Source organism: Pituophis catenifer, unplaced genomic scaffold (assembly GCF_029215685.1).
Source record: "Pituophis catenifer annectens isolate HBS135680 unplaced genomic scaffold, rPitCat1.0.hap2 SCAF_1, whole genome shotgun sequence".
NCBI classification, from domain to species: Eukaryota; Metazoa; Chordata; class Lepidosauria; order Squamata; family Colubridae; genus Pituophis; species Pituophis catenifer.
The window spans coordinates 144859565-144875345 of NW_027256881.1; the positions used below are offsets into that span (position 1 = coordinate 144859565).

The 15781-nt window shown below is 38.0% G+C and overlaps 1 protein-coding gene across 1 annotated transcript in view; it reads left to right on the plus strand.

Moving 5' to 3' along the window:
- The window catches only part of LOC139325935 (phosphatidylinositol 3,4,5-trisphosphate 3-phosphatase TPTE2-like), a 37249-nt gene that overhangs the window by 12483 nt on the left and 8985 nt on the right, over nucleotides 1-15781 (plus strand). The window contains exons 5-10 of the mRNA XM_070955984.1: nucleotides 1230-1349; nucleotides 2292-2391; nucleotides 4093-4156; nucleotides 7107-7171; nucleotides 11391-11451; nucleotides 14624-14705. Of these exons, the coding sequence (XP_070812085.1) occupies nucleotides 1230-1349; nucleotides 2292-2391; nucleotides 4093-4156; nucleotides 7107-7171; nucleotides 11391-11451; nucleotides 14624-14705 (492 nt within the window). The remainder of the gene's footprint in view (nucleotides 1-1229; nucleotides 1350-2291; nucleotides 2392-4092; nucleotides 4157-7106; nucleotides 7172-11390; nucleotides 11452-14623; nucleotides 14706-15781) is intronic.

Below are 15781 nucleotides of genomic sequence, written 5' to 3' on the forward strand. Positions count from 1 at the left end.
GCAAGGGAGGTCTGCACCAACCTGGCGAGGAAGACAGACGACCCCCCGGCGGAGTCGACCACCAGCCACAACAACCAGAGAAACATAGTCAACAACAACAACGACAGCGGGAACCGGGGGCCCAACCAGACCCCACAACGGCGCAAGCAGCCAAGCCAAATGAAAAAACCAAGGACTTACCGGCCACCAGTCGTTCCCCATCGATCAGCAGCGATATCCGGCTGTGAGGCATCCAGCGTCCACGACGGAGAGGACCGGTGTCACCAGCAAGAAGAACTTCGAGACTCAGCTCTGAGCTGAAATAAAGTGCTGAATGGACCATCGCTGGTCACGTCTTCTTTACCTGCGCCTGATCTAACACTAACATCTATGTTTCTTTTGTTGTAAAACCTGTATGGATCCTGTTGTCACCCTCCATAGAACTTGTGGCCTGCCAGCAGCCAGTGGATCTGGCAGCAGATTCGGACAGTGAGGAGGTTGGGGAGGAACATGGGCCAATCCTGGAGTCTGGGGAAGGCTCTGATGAAGGCTCTGCATCGGAGGCAGAAAGGGGGCCAGAGCCGTATGCCAGTTATTAGCTGCCTTTGCTGTCAGACATCAGTGAGGCAGACGAACAGCTGGAGCCTGTTCCCAGTGCACGCGTGCACAGAGTTGCCAGACGAAGGGAACAGCTAAAGAACAAGGGTCGACTTGGGAGTAAGGCCACAGGTGGACGATGAATGGCCACTCCCAGAGGGACTAAAAAAGCAGCGAAAGGGGAGTGGAGTTTGCAGGAGACAGTTCATTACTGCATTCTTGCCCAGTATTGTGGCGTCTGAAAGATATCGGCCTGGCCACTCTCCAAGCCTGATAAAAGTCGGTAATTGTGAACTATCTTGAAAGACTGTGGGAGAGGAAAGACTTTGCTGGAGAGGAATTCACTGTAAATTAAATAAAAGGGATTTATCGGGACAAAGACTCGGCTTCATGCTGCTGGGAAAGCCTAGATCAGAACAGAACTATACTATTTTCTACAGTTCAGTTACAATCTGAGGAAGAAAAATATAGGTTCTGTGCAGAACTCCAAGGTAGATATTTGTGTTTCTTCCTCCTTCCTTATCTCTTTAGCACTGAAGTCTTATTGGCAGCAGCTGTTTGATGGCAACTATATCATTCTGACAGTGGGAGAGGGACACCATTAAGCTATTGTTACTTAGTGTTTGAATATTCTTATTTGTTTTGCATTTCAGATTCAAAAACTACTTCAAATCTAAATTAAACATTCTAGATAGCATCATTGTTGTGGGTACATTGTTGGTCGATATTGTATATATTTCCTCTGACTTGGGTGGAATAACTGTAATTCCAAGGTAAGAAATATGCACCTCTCTAGCTCAAAGATGGTTTTTAGACTGTTTTTTCCTTGAAGAAGAAGACATTTTGCTTCTCATCCCTCTCTCTCAACAGAGTGGGAGGGATAAGACACCACTTATCCTATGTCATATAACACAGCCCTTGCAGCAGTTACAAGAAGATTCCACCCCCATTTGCTCTCTGATACAGATGACCCTTAGGGCACAGACAGACTCCCAAGTGGCCTCAAGAGCTTTCAGGGAGAATGCTAACAACCAGTTGAATGCAAAGAAATATAATCCTTCCAACTCCCCCCCCCCCATCTTGTCTGAACTAATCTTTCCATCACCCCCACCATCCTGCCAGAACCATGAAGCTTCTTGGATGAGAAGAAAAATGTCTTCTTCTTCCTCAGGAAAAAAACAGTCAAGCTGCCTTTTTGAGAAAGCACCTTTCAGATAACTGACCTGCATGACTAAGAATTTCCACAAGCACCTGATCAGCCTAACTCCAAAATGAAGAAATGCAATGTTTTCTTTCTTTCTTATTTGTTAAAGACCTCAATTTTTATTCTTTAAAAGGGAGAGATGGGATGAGATGAGATTATAAATTATCAGGTCTTGCATGCATTGATTTTTACCTAGCTTATTGTGGGTTTTTTGTTTGAAGAGTGATATCATTTTGATATATAACAATAGTCGTTTCATTTGCTCCCAAAACAAAGTAGATATTAAATGGCATTCTTACTCCCTTTTCTATCACAATAATGCTGATACCTATAGAAATTCTTTATCTGTGGGACAATATGGTAAGAGATGAGGTTGTATAATAGTTTGACGGGATTGAAATTTAAAGATTCCCAAACCTGAATACCATTGTAGGTGGGTCTAAACTGTGATATGGATATAGCCAAAGTTGGCGCTAATAGTTGATATAATCTCATTCTTTCTATTTCCCAGAACAGTTGTCATTCTTCGAATGTTGAGAATTATAATTCTGGTAAGAATTTTTCGATTGGCTGCTGAGGCAGAACGACTTGAAAAAGTGACCCGGAGGTTGGTAAGTGAAATAAAATGTTGCCAGCTCTGGTGCCTAGATCTGCTGAATTCACTTCCTAAGAAGACTGATATAGTAGTTTGTGGGCTTGTTGTAAACAGGTAGACTGAACAGCCTTTTTATCTATATATTTTGAAATCTCTGATTGACTCTTCTTTCTTTTAATAAACATGAATACTTTAATTAATTTTTAATTGACTTTTTTCCTTAAATTATGTGGTTAGCTTTGTACAGGAAAATGGGATAGAAGGACTTGAAGACTTTTTCACAGGAGATGGAAGGCCAATGTTAGCTTTAGAATAGAAGGTTGCATTTCCAAACTATCTAAAGAGCACCAGACAGAAAACACTGAGGTCTTTTCTTGGAAGATAGACCTTTTCAGGCTATTACATGTGATTCCATGTAATATTCAGGTTTTCATTCCGGGTTTCAGATGATATCTGCTTCACATTGATTACAAATTTTGCACTTTAAACTCTTGTTCTTGATTTTCTGAAGAACCCATGATAGTACAGATAGTCCTCGACTTATAATAGTTCATTTAGTGACCGCTCAGTTACAACGGCAGTGAAAAGTGACTTACAACAATTTTTTAAAGTTACGGGGTTACGGCCTTTCCAGCATCTCTATGATCATGTGATCAAAACTCAGATGCTTGACAACTGGTTCGTATTTATGACGGTTGCTGTGTCCCAAGATCATGTGATCACCTTTTGACAAGCAAAGTCAATGGGAAAGCCAGATTCACTTAACAACCAGGTTACTAACTTATCAACTGCAATGATTCACTTAACAACTGAGGCAAGAAAGGTCGTAAAATGGGGCAAAAATTCATTTAACAAATGTTTCATTTAACAACATTTTTGAGCTCAATTGTGATCATGAGTCAAGGACTACCTATAAGGCTGAAGCTCTTAAATCAGCATCTTAGTGAATTTTATGCACTGAAAGCCTGGGCTCAAAGTAGTGTGTGTGTGTGTGTGTGTGTGTGTGTGTGTGTGTGTGGTACTTCATTTTGACAGTGAAGTAGCAGTATGACATATTTGCAAATGGGTGACAGTACTGTGTCTAAACATATCTTTTTGATTTTGTACCACTTGATCTATTTTTTTTAAAAAAGATAACATCATGTATGTGTAACTTGTCTGAGGATATATTTAAAAAGCCACCTACAGTAGATTAGGATAAAGACTTGGCTGCAGATAGTACTTTCTTGCAAATTGTCTTTCTCTGACTTCCAGTATCTATATTTCCATCCTAAAATGTGAACAAAGAATAGCCAGATTTTTGAAAGAAAAAAACCTTGCAAATTTTATAAAACCTATTCATTGTAGAGATTTATTGGGGAGGAGATTTTTTTGTGAATAGAGTTTATATTTAATAGTAATCTGTAATATGTTTAATACAGATTACTATTCATTGTACCAGCCTTTGCAGTGTTTTTTTAAAAAAGTGCTTTTGCACTTGCTGAATTATAAGTTATGATTTTAAAGCCAAGGTGCTTCAGAGTTAGGCAGAAAAATATTGGAAAATTTTTCAAGACGTATTCAGTGGCAAACCATTTCTCCGGTGTGTTAGGCAGTTATCAGGAGATGAGTGATTTGAAAATGTAATTTTCAAGGGGTAATTTCTGGAATCTATGCTTCCATGACTACTTATTTTCTAAGATCACTAATATTGTTTTTTTTCCCTTTTGGCTGACAGGTCTCAGAAAATAAAAGGCGTTACACAAGAGGTGGCTTTGACTTGGATCTCACGTATGTCACTGGTTAGTATTTCTTGAGTAGTGGAGAGATTGGTCAAAAATGACGGGCCTGATAGCTCAGCAGACTAAAAGCATTGTGATTAACACCAGCTGTCTGCAATTACCGTAAGTTCGAATCTCACCAGGCTCAAGGTTGACTCAGCCTTCCATCCTTTCTAAGGTAGGTAAATTGAGGACCCAGTTTGTGGGGGCAATAAGCTGACTTTGTATAAATATACAAAAGTATGAAGGCTATTGCTTAACGCATTGTAAGCCGCCCTGAGTCTCCAGAGAAGGGCGGCATATAAATCAAATTAAAAAAAATAAAATAAAATGGAGATCTAGGCATGCAAGGATAATGGAAGAATGTGTGTAAAATGAACACAAGAAGAACCCTTCGTTCTATTTTCCATCTTTAGAGACTGCTTTTAGGGAAATATAATGATACCTGTGTTTCTCTTTACTATTGCTTCTTTGCGTTGATAATCAGTGCTTGCCGAGGTAGATATTACCGATTATACTAAGCAGTTAAAGTTTAACTATTTGCAACAGAATATTTCTAGAGTGAGAGTCATGTAAAAAAATCTTAATGTGGCCATGAGCCAGTGCCACCTCTTTCAACCTTTCCATTTACATAGTCGTGCCTCTCTTTGTACGAAAAGGAAATTAGATCTTTAATTCTGCCATTATGCTTGGTTATAATAGAGAACGTTTATGCATAAAAATTTTGATATCATGGGTCAGTGATGTTCCTCCCGAAGGGCAGAGTGCTGGTCCTAGGGAATGAGGAACAATGGTCAGAGTTGGGAGGGAATACCAGTGTGAATTAATTGCATTAGCAGCTTTTGCCAACGACTCTGGCATTGCCTTTTCTTGCTAATAATTCACGGGTGACTAGATCTTGAGCAGGTCCTTTGGCTGTAGTTTGAAAGAAACTATAGTCCATTTTTTCCCCAGCCTGATGCCCTTCAAGTGTTTTGGAATTACAATGCCCTAAGTAACATAAGTAACATAGCTATTGGAATATTGACTGGCAATTCTGGGATCTGTGTTAGTGTATTTGGAAGGTATTAGGTTGTGGAAACTTGCAATATCTAATACAGGATAAATTAGATTATTAACACATTTATCTTTTTCATGGAGCTTTATAATCCATTTGTACTGCATAATATAAACAGTTACTGATTGATATTGGGATTTAGGATTGTGCCAATGAAATACTTCTTTATTTAGAAATATTTCTTTTAAAATCAAATTTTCATAGTTGAAGCATCTTTTCCATTTTAGTGTCATAAGACCTGATGGTATGCCACTAATATACTAGTAAATTGTTGACCCTTTATTATAATACAACACATTTTTCTGGGTTTTTTTATATAAAGCAGCAAATTTATACAGCAAGCATAAGTCCTTGACTTACAACTATTCATTTAGGGACAGTTCAAAGTTACCACAGCATTGAAAAATGTGACTTTGATGGTTTTTCACACTTTCTCATTCAAGTAGAAAACAATACTTTAATCAAGGAACTAATAAGAAAAAAACACACCCCTACCAACATTGGAAGGGGCAAGCTACTGTACTTTGCTCACACTGATGATGTTACTTAGTTGGTAATGAAACATCTGCAAGCAAACAAGCTCAGCAAACAAAGACTTACTTTTTTTCTGCATAAAATTTAATTTTTGCTTGGTGGTGCTAACCTTAAAATTGTCCTGCTTCAGTTTTTAAAAAATCTTTTGTACTTCTGAACTGATTTAAGTCACTAATTAATCTAGTTTTCTCCCTTTAAAAAATGTTTTACCAGAGTTATATCTGCAACTATGACCACAGGATTTCAAGCTGTCACGTTTTTGCTTAAGAGAATGTACAAATTCCAAAACCCAGAGTTGTATGTGACAGAAAGGACCTTGTCATAATCTCTGAAACCATGGAATGTTTTTTCTTGCTTTTAATCTACAATTATATGAAAAAGTACACTCCATGTAAAGTTTTTTCTTCTTTTTTATTATATGTGGGCATATCATTTTATCTTCATTCAAACAGTATGTAAATATAGAGATATTAATTGAAGAAAAAAATCTATATAATTGACTTTGTAATCATTAATTCAACAACAAAAAAGAGCAATTCTGTGGAAAAAATAAATATACCTTTGGTTCTAACACCTGGAATTATCTTTTTATCTTTTTTGATAGAAACATCCTTTTCAATTGGTATCAGGTTTTACTGGTGAAATGCTGACTTTGATTTTCGCTACACATGTCTTCTGTGGCCAAATAACTCTATCTTACATCCTTCCACGTAGATGTAATTTGTGCAGCTTCTTTACAATAGTAAACTCCTGCATTTTGATATCAGTAGTGGTGAGAATTTTTGTAGGTGATGAAATTCTGGACTTTGTAGATGTCCACTTGTAGATCTTCTGGATAGGGGAATCATAGATGTCCCAAATGTTTGACAATTTTTTGAAATCTTTCCCAGACTATAGGCATTATAATCTTCTTTCTGAAGGCTTCTGAGAGTTCTTTGGATCTAGGCAGGTGTTCAAGAACAAAGAGCAAAATCAATTAAATGTTTGAAGTTTTAGTAAAATAGGTTTAATCAGGCCTAATCTGGTATACCTGAGTCTAATATTAGGTATTTGAGATATGGTAGTGATAAATGTTGGGGGTCTACTTAGTTTTTCCATATGCAAAATTTGCATTTATATTTACTTAGGTAAATTACACAATGTACTCCACAATGGTGCATGATATTTCTAATAATTTATCTCCTTTACTAACATAGTTGAAATGAAGATCAAATATTTGTATGTTGAAATATATTGAAAACATAAAAAAACCAATGAGGTATACTTACTTTTTCACATGACTCTACTTGAAGTAGTGAACCTATGAAAAATCTCACATTTGTCTCACAATGCAGATCTTACATTTTCTTTCTTTTTTGCTTATTTGTATCTATTCATTAGCTCGTGTTATAGCAATGTCGTTTCCATCTTCTGGGCAGCAAGCTTTCTACAGGAATCCTATATGGGTAATCTAAAGATTAAAAAATAATGGAAATAGCTTCTATTATTCTATGAATCTTCCTCTTTGTTTTTCTCCACTCCCAGTATTATTGGCTGTGTTTAATTTTAGTATGATTGTAAGAGATAGTAATGATAATTGTAGAAGAAAAGACCTCTTGGTAGTTAAAGCTATATTGTAAAGTAAAAGATAGTCTACCTTTAGGATTTTTCCTCAAAACTTTAGTCATGAATTCATATATAAATTTAGTATCTACTTAATATATGAAAAAATGGGTTTCAATGATAAGCAATGAGAAATGATAACTACTCAAGGAGAGAGCCAACTTAGAACTAAGGAGAAATTTCCTGACAATCAGTTTAACGACTTGCCCAGAAATTATGGTTGCTCCAACAGTGGAGACTTTTCAGAAGAGATTGGACAGCCATTTGTCTGAAATGATATAGAGATTCCTGCTTGAGCAAAAGGCTGAACTAGAAGACCTCCAAGGTCCCTTCCAACTTTTTGGTACAATTCTTTGAGTTTGCAAATAAAGCAGAAGTACTTTCTGCGTTTTGAATAAAAAGTCAGTATGATCCGCACTCCACACTATGGATTATGGTATGATAAGCACATATCCATATAATGGATAAGCAGGGAGTTATAGGTCCCAAAATGCACCTCCAAAACTGAGTTCAGCTTATCCATAGGTGGGTTTATATGGTAGTACTTTTAAAATACATATACAGGTAGTCCTCGACTTTACAACAATTGGTTTGGTGATTGTTTGAAGTTACAATGGCAGTGAAAAAAGTGGCTTATGACCTTTTTTCACATGACTGTTGCAGCATCCCCATAGTCACGTGATCAAGTTTCAGCTGCTTGATAACTTTTTTTAAGAAAAGTTTTTTTTTCAAAACACACACAAACAAACAAACAATTCATTTTTTCTGAACAGAGTATTGGCAGAGTCAAAATTTGTACAGCTTTTAGTTTTCTACATTTATATATTTCACTTTTTGCCATAATATTCTTTCTCTCTAATTTTTTGTTTTATTTTCCTTCTGTTTCTTCTGGTAATATAACCAATATTTCCATTCGCCCTAATCTCTAATCTTGGTCAATTTTTCTTCCCCCCCTCCCCCCGCATTACTTTTTCCAAATGGAAACCCTTAAATTTAAAGCCAATCATTTTTCTAAAACCTAACCCTAGCTCTAAATCATCTTATTCAAACATTTTCCCATTGCTCCCTTTTCACAACATAATATAGTTTCAAATATATTACCTAAATTCCATTATTCCAATTATAGATATTACCCTGTTTCCCCCAAAATAAGACATCCCCTGATAATAAGTCCAATCAGGCTTTTGAGTGCATGGCAATAAGGCCAAGTGCTTATTTCAGGGTTCAAAAAAATATAAGACAGGGTCTTATTTTTGGAGAAACATGGTAGTATTCATACAATGTTACATATATAACCCATTCCCTCTTTTCCATTTCTTTCCTTTATCAGCTTATCCAAATACTACAATCAATATATTACTACAATTCACTTAAGTATAAAACATTAAAGTCATTCATTTCTATTTCTCAATTCCAATTGTTTTTTAAAATAAACCCAATTTTCCATTGCTTTTTCAAATATATATACTATCTATACCTCTTCATAATAAACCATAATCATAATCAGTAATATTTCCCCCTCTTAAAAGTTAATTTCAATTATTGCTAACAGTGTCTTAAACTCTTCATGTTAAACAGTAAACAAAGTCAATTTTCATCTTGTCCCTTTCCTCTTCTCCTTCTCCATTATTAAAATGGATTTAATAATCCATTAATCCCTTTTCACAATACAATATCATTTCAAATGCTTTAGCTGAATTCCATTATTACAATTAAAGACATTCCAAGTATTACAATCACATATATTAGACATACTACAATTCATTTATAATCATAGATCTTACTTCAAATCATTTATAGTTCTAAATATAAAACATATTTTCCCTTTTCCTTTCCATTAAACTCCTTACTCCCTTTATCCTATTCTCTTATTTTTGTCTTTTTCCCTTTTTTCTCCTAATTTTAAAGTCCCTTACTCTCCTGATTTGCCCTGTATTTCCATCTGTTCTCCTCCTTTTTCCCCTTTCTTATTTTCCTACTGTTGTTCCCAGTGTAATCATTTGAATCTTTTGTGTTTTGTCTCTTACCCTCTTCTTTCTCTCCTTGTCTCTTTCCACCCTCTCTATTTTTGTCATTGTTAATCCCAATGTAATCTTTAAAGTTCACCTTTGTTCCTAATCTTTTTCCCATTCCTTTTCTTCCCTTTATTTGTTTCCTTTTTCCAGTTAATTTTCTCCTAACTCCTCTCTTTTTTTCATTGTTACTCCTCACATAATCATTTGACTTTTCATAATTAATGTCTTTATCTTCAATATTGATTTCTTTCTTCTCATTCATAGTTTCTTTATCCACTTGGGTATGTTCTAACACAGTCTCTAGTTCATCAGGTTTAGGTTTTCCATACATCATTATAATCATTTCATTTAATTCCAATTTGAATGATAAACGCATCATTTTAATCATTTCAATTAGTTCCTGCGCCATTTTGTTGTTTCTGGGTTGTTGTTGTTCCAATTTTAAGTTTTATTATAACCCACCTTCTTTGGTTGTCGAGATCAAACAGTTTAAAAGAAAACAAATCCTCCTCAAAAGTTCCCATCGCTCTTATTACTTTTAAAAGTTTTTTTTTTCCAAAATACAAGTTAACCGCTGTAATGATTTTTTCTGCCTGTAGATGTCTCTCTCCAATCCACAATTCCAATAATAAGAAAATATCCATTTTATTTATTAAATCCACGTTGCCAATATTTGCCAATTTCATCTTCTTCTTCTTAATTTTGTATTCCCCAAAATCCAATTTAAAATCCAGTTCCAAATCCAATTAAAAGATTTCTGTTACAGGGCTTTAGTTTTAAGTTTTTCTTTGTTCTTCCTTCAGTGGTCAAAATTTTTAAAGTTATTTCCTATTTCGGGTTCTTCCTCTAATAATTAAATTATCTCCACTCACATTCTAATCCAAAAATCATGTTCTGTTTCGGGCTTTAAGACTTTAAACTTCCGCTTTGTTCTTCTCTCTCCATTAACATTCCCCCACGCCCATTAGCTGCTGTTTCTTTGCTGGGGCACCTTTTAACAACTTAGAAATATTTCTTTTTTACCTGTGAGCTGGCAGTCACTCACCCGGTATCAGTACTCCGTCCAAATCACTGCTTCTGCTCAAAACTTAGTCTGGTTGCTCCAGCTTTATGGCCGCCATTATGGTTGCCACCCCTGCCACCGAGTTGAAGAGTTTCCTCTGACCTCTGAGGAACTTGCCTGTTCCTCTTGGTCGTCCGAAATGCTTCTCCTTCTTCTCCCTCCCTACAGGACAGATCCATTTCAAAGATCCTCTGACAACTGTTTGTCAGCCTGGAATTTCGTGAGGCTCATCGGAGCCCACTAATTCCCGACTGTCTTGTTGCGATGCTTCTGGTTGAATCCAATTGACTCATATTTATGACAGTTGCAGTGTCCCAGGGTCATGTAATCACCTTTTGTGACCTTCTGACAAAATAAATGAAGCCAGACTCACTTAACAACAGTATTAATAACTTAACATCTGCAGTGGTTCATTTAACAACCATAGCAAGAAACGTCATGAAATGGGGCAAAATTCACTTCTTGCTTAGGTCGTAAGTTGAGGAGTACTTGTATATAAGCAGATAAGCTGACCCTCAAATTTTTAATTAAAATACCATGAAAAATGTGCCACCTGAAGATAAACAAATTGTGAAAATTAAAACATATGAAAATTTTTAGGGTTGGCTTCCCCTTGGGTGGCACATTTTTCATGGTATTTTGATTAAAAATTCAAGGGTCAGCTTATCAATGGATGGACTGATCTATAAAAATATGCAGTATATGTACTTTGGTTTGTCTCTTTCCCCAAGTAGTTCTTTAGCTTATTGATGGACTTTAGCAATACCACTATTTATAATTCACTCAGGCATACTGGTTGGAAATTATGGAAGTAGAAGTCAGATTGTAGGATGTTGCTGTACCTATCTATATTGGCACCAGAACCCTCTATCTGAGATTTGAATCTTCCTTGAAATGCTTTCTGTCTGAAACCAGCTATATAAATAAAGTTGTTAATAATTCACGCTACCTTGACAATTAAAATATATTATTCTTTTTTATAAGGAAGTTGCAAAATTCTTGGATACAAAACATGAAGACCACTACAAAGTCTACAATCTTTGTAGTAAGTATTACTTTGTTTCCTAGTCACCAAAACTGGAACAGCCAGGAAAGGTTCAACTGTATTTGTTCTAATCACAAACCAGGCCATTCACCATCTTCAGTTTTAGCCCTGTTTTCTAGGTATGCAGTGAATGTCCATAACTGATGGAGGACATGAACCTGGATATCGCATATCTTAACCACACCACACTAAGTTAGTAACTGCTTCCTTTAAAAATGAAGTTCTGAATTATATAGAACTCAGTGTTTATGATAGCCTTAAAATACATTCATATTCCCATTTTTAAAAACCTCTTTAACATGATTGTCATTTAGTCTTTCTTCCTCAGTCCCATGTTTTCCCAGCTTAGTGGTTTCCATCTGATGGGTTCAATACCTTGCTGACTGAAATTCTTGCGTTGTAATGTCAAAACATCTGGAAGATACAAAACATCTAGAAGGGAAAAACTGCTTCAGTTATAAATTAATCTATTTTTTTTGGTTCACTTCTTGTCAAGCCTCATTGTGGCAACTGTTGAATCAAACTTTTCTAGGTTTACAACATCTATGTCATTCAATAATCAAGATTCTGGTCCCAATTGTGCTCATAAATTGAGGACTACCTGTAGCTCAGCAGTATCTAAAAACTATAGATGTTAAGTGAAGACTGTTTCTGTTAGCAACAAGATTCAATATAATAGCAGGGAGGAGGGTTGAACATGTTGCTGTTTGCTACCCTGTCAACTCCAATAGAAATTTGAAATTAATATAGTTTTGCTTTTTTTCTACACCATTTAATAGCATGCATCTTTGTGCATGTATTTAATGAACCACTTCAGGTGGCCATATGCTGCTGACCTTTGAATACAGAGATGAAATACATATTGTAATTTGATACATCTGATTCTATAAATATAGAATGTAGATGTTTTTATTGCTAATTTAAAAAAAATCTTCTCCAATCTGTTGTTAAAACTGGAATTTCCACTGACTAATTAGGGGGGAGGCAGATTTACATCAAATTTATATAAAATTTGGTATAGATCAGGAGTTGCCAGCCTTTTTGGACATTTAAAGTTTTGAGTACAAATGGTGTTGTTGCAAAACAATTGCTGGTAAAGATTGCCTGTTCTCAATATAGCTGGCAGGAATGTAACCAATTTCAAAGTAAAGGTTTGCCAGAATGTTACCTGCCATGCCATTAGTGAGGGTGTCTTGCCATCCGCCTTGAAAGAGGCGGTAGTGAGGCCCCTCCTCAAGAAGCCTGCTCTGGATCTGGCTGTTTTGGCTAACTATCGTCTGGTCTCCAACCTTCCCTTCTTGGGGAAGGTTGTTGAGAGTGTGGTGGCGCGACAGCTTCCTGGATACCTGGATGAAGCTGTCTATCTGGATCCGCTCCAGTCCGGCTTCAGGCCTGGGCACAGCACGGAAACGGCATTGGTCGCATTGGTGGATGTTCTCTGGAGGGCTCGGGATAGGGGTTGCTCCTCTATCCTGGTCCTGTTAGATCTCTCAGCGGCTTTTGATACCATTGACCATGGTATCCTGCTGCGCCAGTTGGAGGGGTTGGGAGTGGGGGGCACTGTTTTGCGGTGGTTCTCCTCCTATCTCTCCGACCGGTCGCAGTTGGTGTTGGCAGGGGGGCAGAGGTCTACTCCGAGGCCCTTGTTTGTGGTGTGCCGCAGGGGTCGGTCCTCTCGCCCCTTCTGTTCAACATTTATGTGAAGCCGCTGGGTGAGATCATCCATGGCTTTGGGGTGGAGTTCCATCAGTACGCTGATGATACTCAGCTATACATCTCTACCCCAGGCCATCCCAATGATGCCCTTGAAGTGATGTCTCGGTGCCTGGAGGCTGTGCGGATCTGGATGGGGAGTAACAGGCTTCGACTTAACCCTTCCAAGACCGAGTGGCTGTGGCTTCCGGCGTCCCGATATAGCCAGCTGGTACCATTGCTGGCTATTGGGGGCGAGTTATTGGCCCCCACGGACAGGGCTCGCAACTTGGGCGTCCTCTTGGATGCACGGCTGTCTTTAGAAGAGCATATGACGGCCATGGCCAGGGGGGGGTTTTATCAGGTTCGCCTGATTCGTCAGTTGCGTCCCTTTCTGGATCGGGACTCCTTATGCACAGTCACTCAGGCACTTGTCACTTCCCGCCTGGACTACTGCAATGCTCTCTACATGGGGCTCCCCTTGAGGAGCACCCAGAGGCTCCAACTGGTGCAGAATGCGGGGGATTATGGGAGCGAAGGGGCACTCCCATGTGACACCTCTCCTGCGTGAGCTGCGTTGGCTTCCAGTGGTCTTCCGGGTGCGCTTCAAGGTGTTGGTCATCACCTTTAAAGTGCTCCATGGCGTAGGACCTGGGTATTTGCGGGACCGCCTTCTGCCGCCGATAGTCTCCCACCAACCAGTATGCTCCCACAGACAGGGACTCCTCAGGGTGCCGTCAGCCAGGCAATGTCAGCTGGCGACCCCCAGGGGGAGGGCCTTCTCTGTGGCAGCTCTTGCCCTCTGGAACGATTTGCCCCTGGAGATACGAAGGATATCGGATCTCCGGGTCTTTCGCCATGCCCTAAAAACTTTTCCATCAAGCAGGGCTGGCGTGAAACCCCCCCCCCCCTTTTTTTTTTTTTTAGCTTTTTAAATTGTCAATGGGTTTTAGTTTGAATGTTTTAAATTTTGGGCCAAAGTCATATAATTCTTTTAAAAATTTTAAATTTTGTATTGGTATGTGTTTTAGTTCTGGCTGTGCACCGCCCTGAGTCCACTAGGAGAAGGGCGGGATACAAATTGAAAACAAAAAAATAGTATTCCTTTTACTGGATATGCTACTATATATATTGCCCTGGCTTAGTGTTGCCCTTTTTCTGAGCAGATGGGCATAGTTCCAAACGAAACATGTTGATTAAAGTTGCTTAACATTTTTATTTTCTTAAGGAACCCAGATATTCATGAAAGAAGGATGAAAATATGCACTTTCTCATTTTAAAAATGGGGGGTATTTTAATATTAAAAAAATCAGGTGGAGCATGGAGTTGTGTAGATGCCTGAAGGGAATTGTGGGGTAAATAATGTCCCAAGTACCATTTAAGATCTAGATATTTGTCCAAAGTATTGCTTTTTAATCTTCCTAATGGAACTTGGTCTCTGTTTATATACATAATATCTGTATAATATTTTTTCCTGCAGGTGAGCAAGGCTATGACCCAGAGATTTTCCATTATAGAGTGGAGCGGATGTTTATTGATGACCACAATGTTCCCTCTTTAGCGTAAGTATGATTCTGCAATGGTTCTATGTAGATTTGACAATAAACCAATTGGCTGAATAAACCAAGTCCAGTTGATTAAAGTTTGCATATATCTATAGAAAATTGTAATCAATGGACTCAATCTCATCTCCAGAGAGAGAGGCCATTCCAGAGGGCAGGGGTCATCAGAGAGAAATAGTGCCTGTGGACTTCAGCCCCATCATTTCCTAGAAATAAAGCAATACCAGCAGCTTCTCCCTGGAGAAAAGACTCCCTGGAGAAACTAAATCAGTATAAGTCTACTTGTATTTGTGAAACCAGATTACAGGGGACAAGTATATGGTTGCCATGGAGGCCATGAATCCTGGGCCTTCCCTTACCCAGTATTCAGGGCCAGTAAAATACGGGCTAGGGTGAGGTCATCCAGCACCAAAAAGAGAGAGGAGCCTGCTGAAAGACCAAAGAACTCAGCAAGGGAATCAACTAGTAGAAATCCCTACTGTCTAATTCATATGCAAACATTTGCATCCTGTTGATTCTGGTGCGGAACTGCAGTCACAAATAAAGAGTCTTTTTGAAACAGTGCTACTTTCCTTCCTGCCTTTTGTAGCTATAGGATCCGAGATCAAGAAGGGCAGAATTCTGAAACCAAATTTAGGTAATACATGTCAGGTCTGTTAATTTATTCACAAGTAGGTTGTGGGCAAAAGTGGTTTTACTGCAGGTAGAAATGGCATTTACTAGCAGCCAATTGGAGCCAAGGTCCTTGGTAGTAATTTTAGTAATTTTTTAAGAGAGTGCATGTAATTAAACACAATAGAAAGAAATTAAAACATTATGTGCAATATAAATAACAATAACAATCAAACTATCTAGTAACATATGTATTTCCTAATACCATATCATAAAATAATACTAACACAACCTTAGAAGATGTAATAGAAAGAAGGGATGACCTTATGGAACAGAAGGAAGAGATGCTACCAAGATAAGGGTCAGATAAAAAAAAATCTGAGTCCGGAGCAATATTGTAACCTGAGAAAACGTCTCATACAAGATGTTTTCTTATTTCTCATAAATGGCGGGCGGGGGGGGAT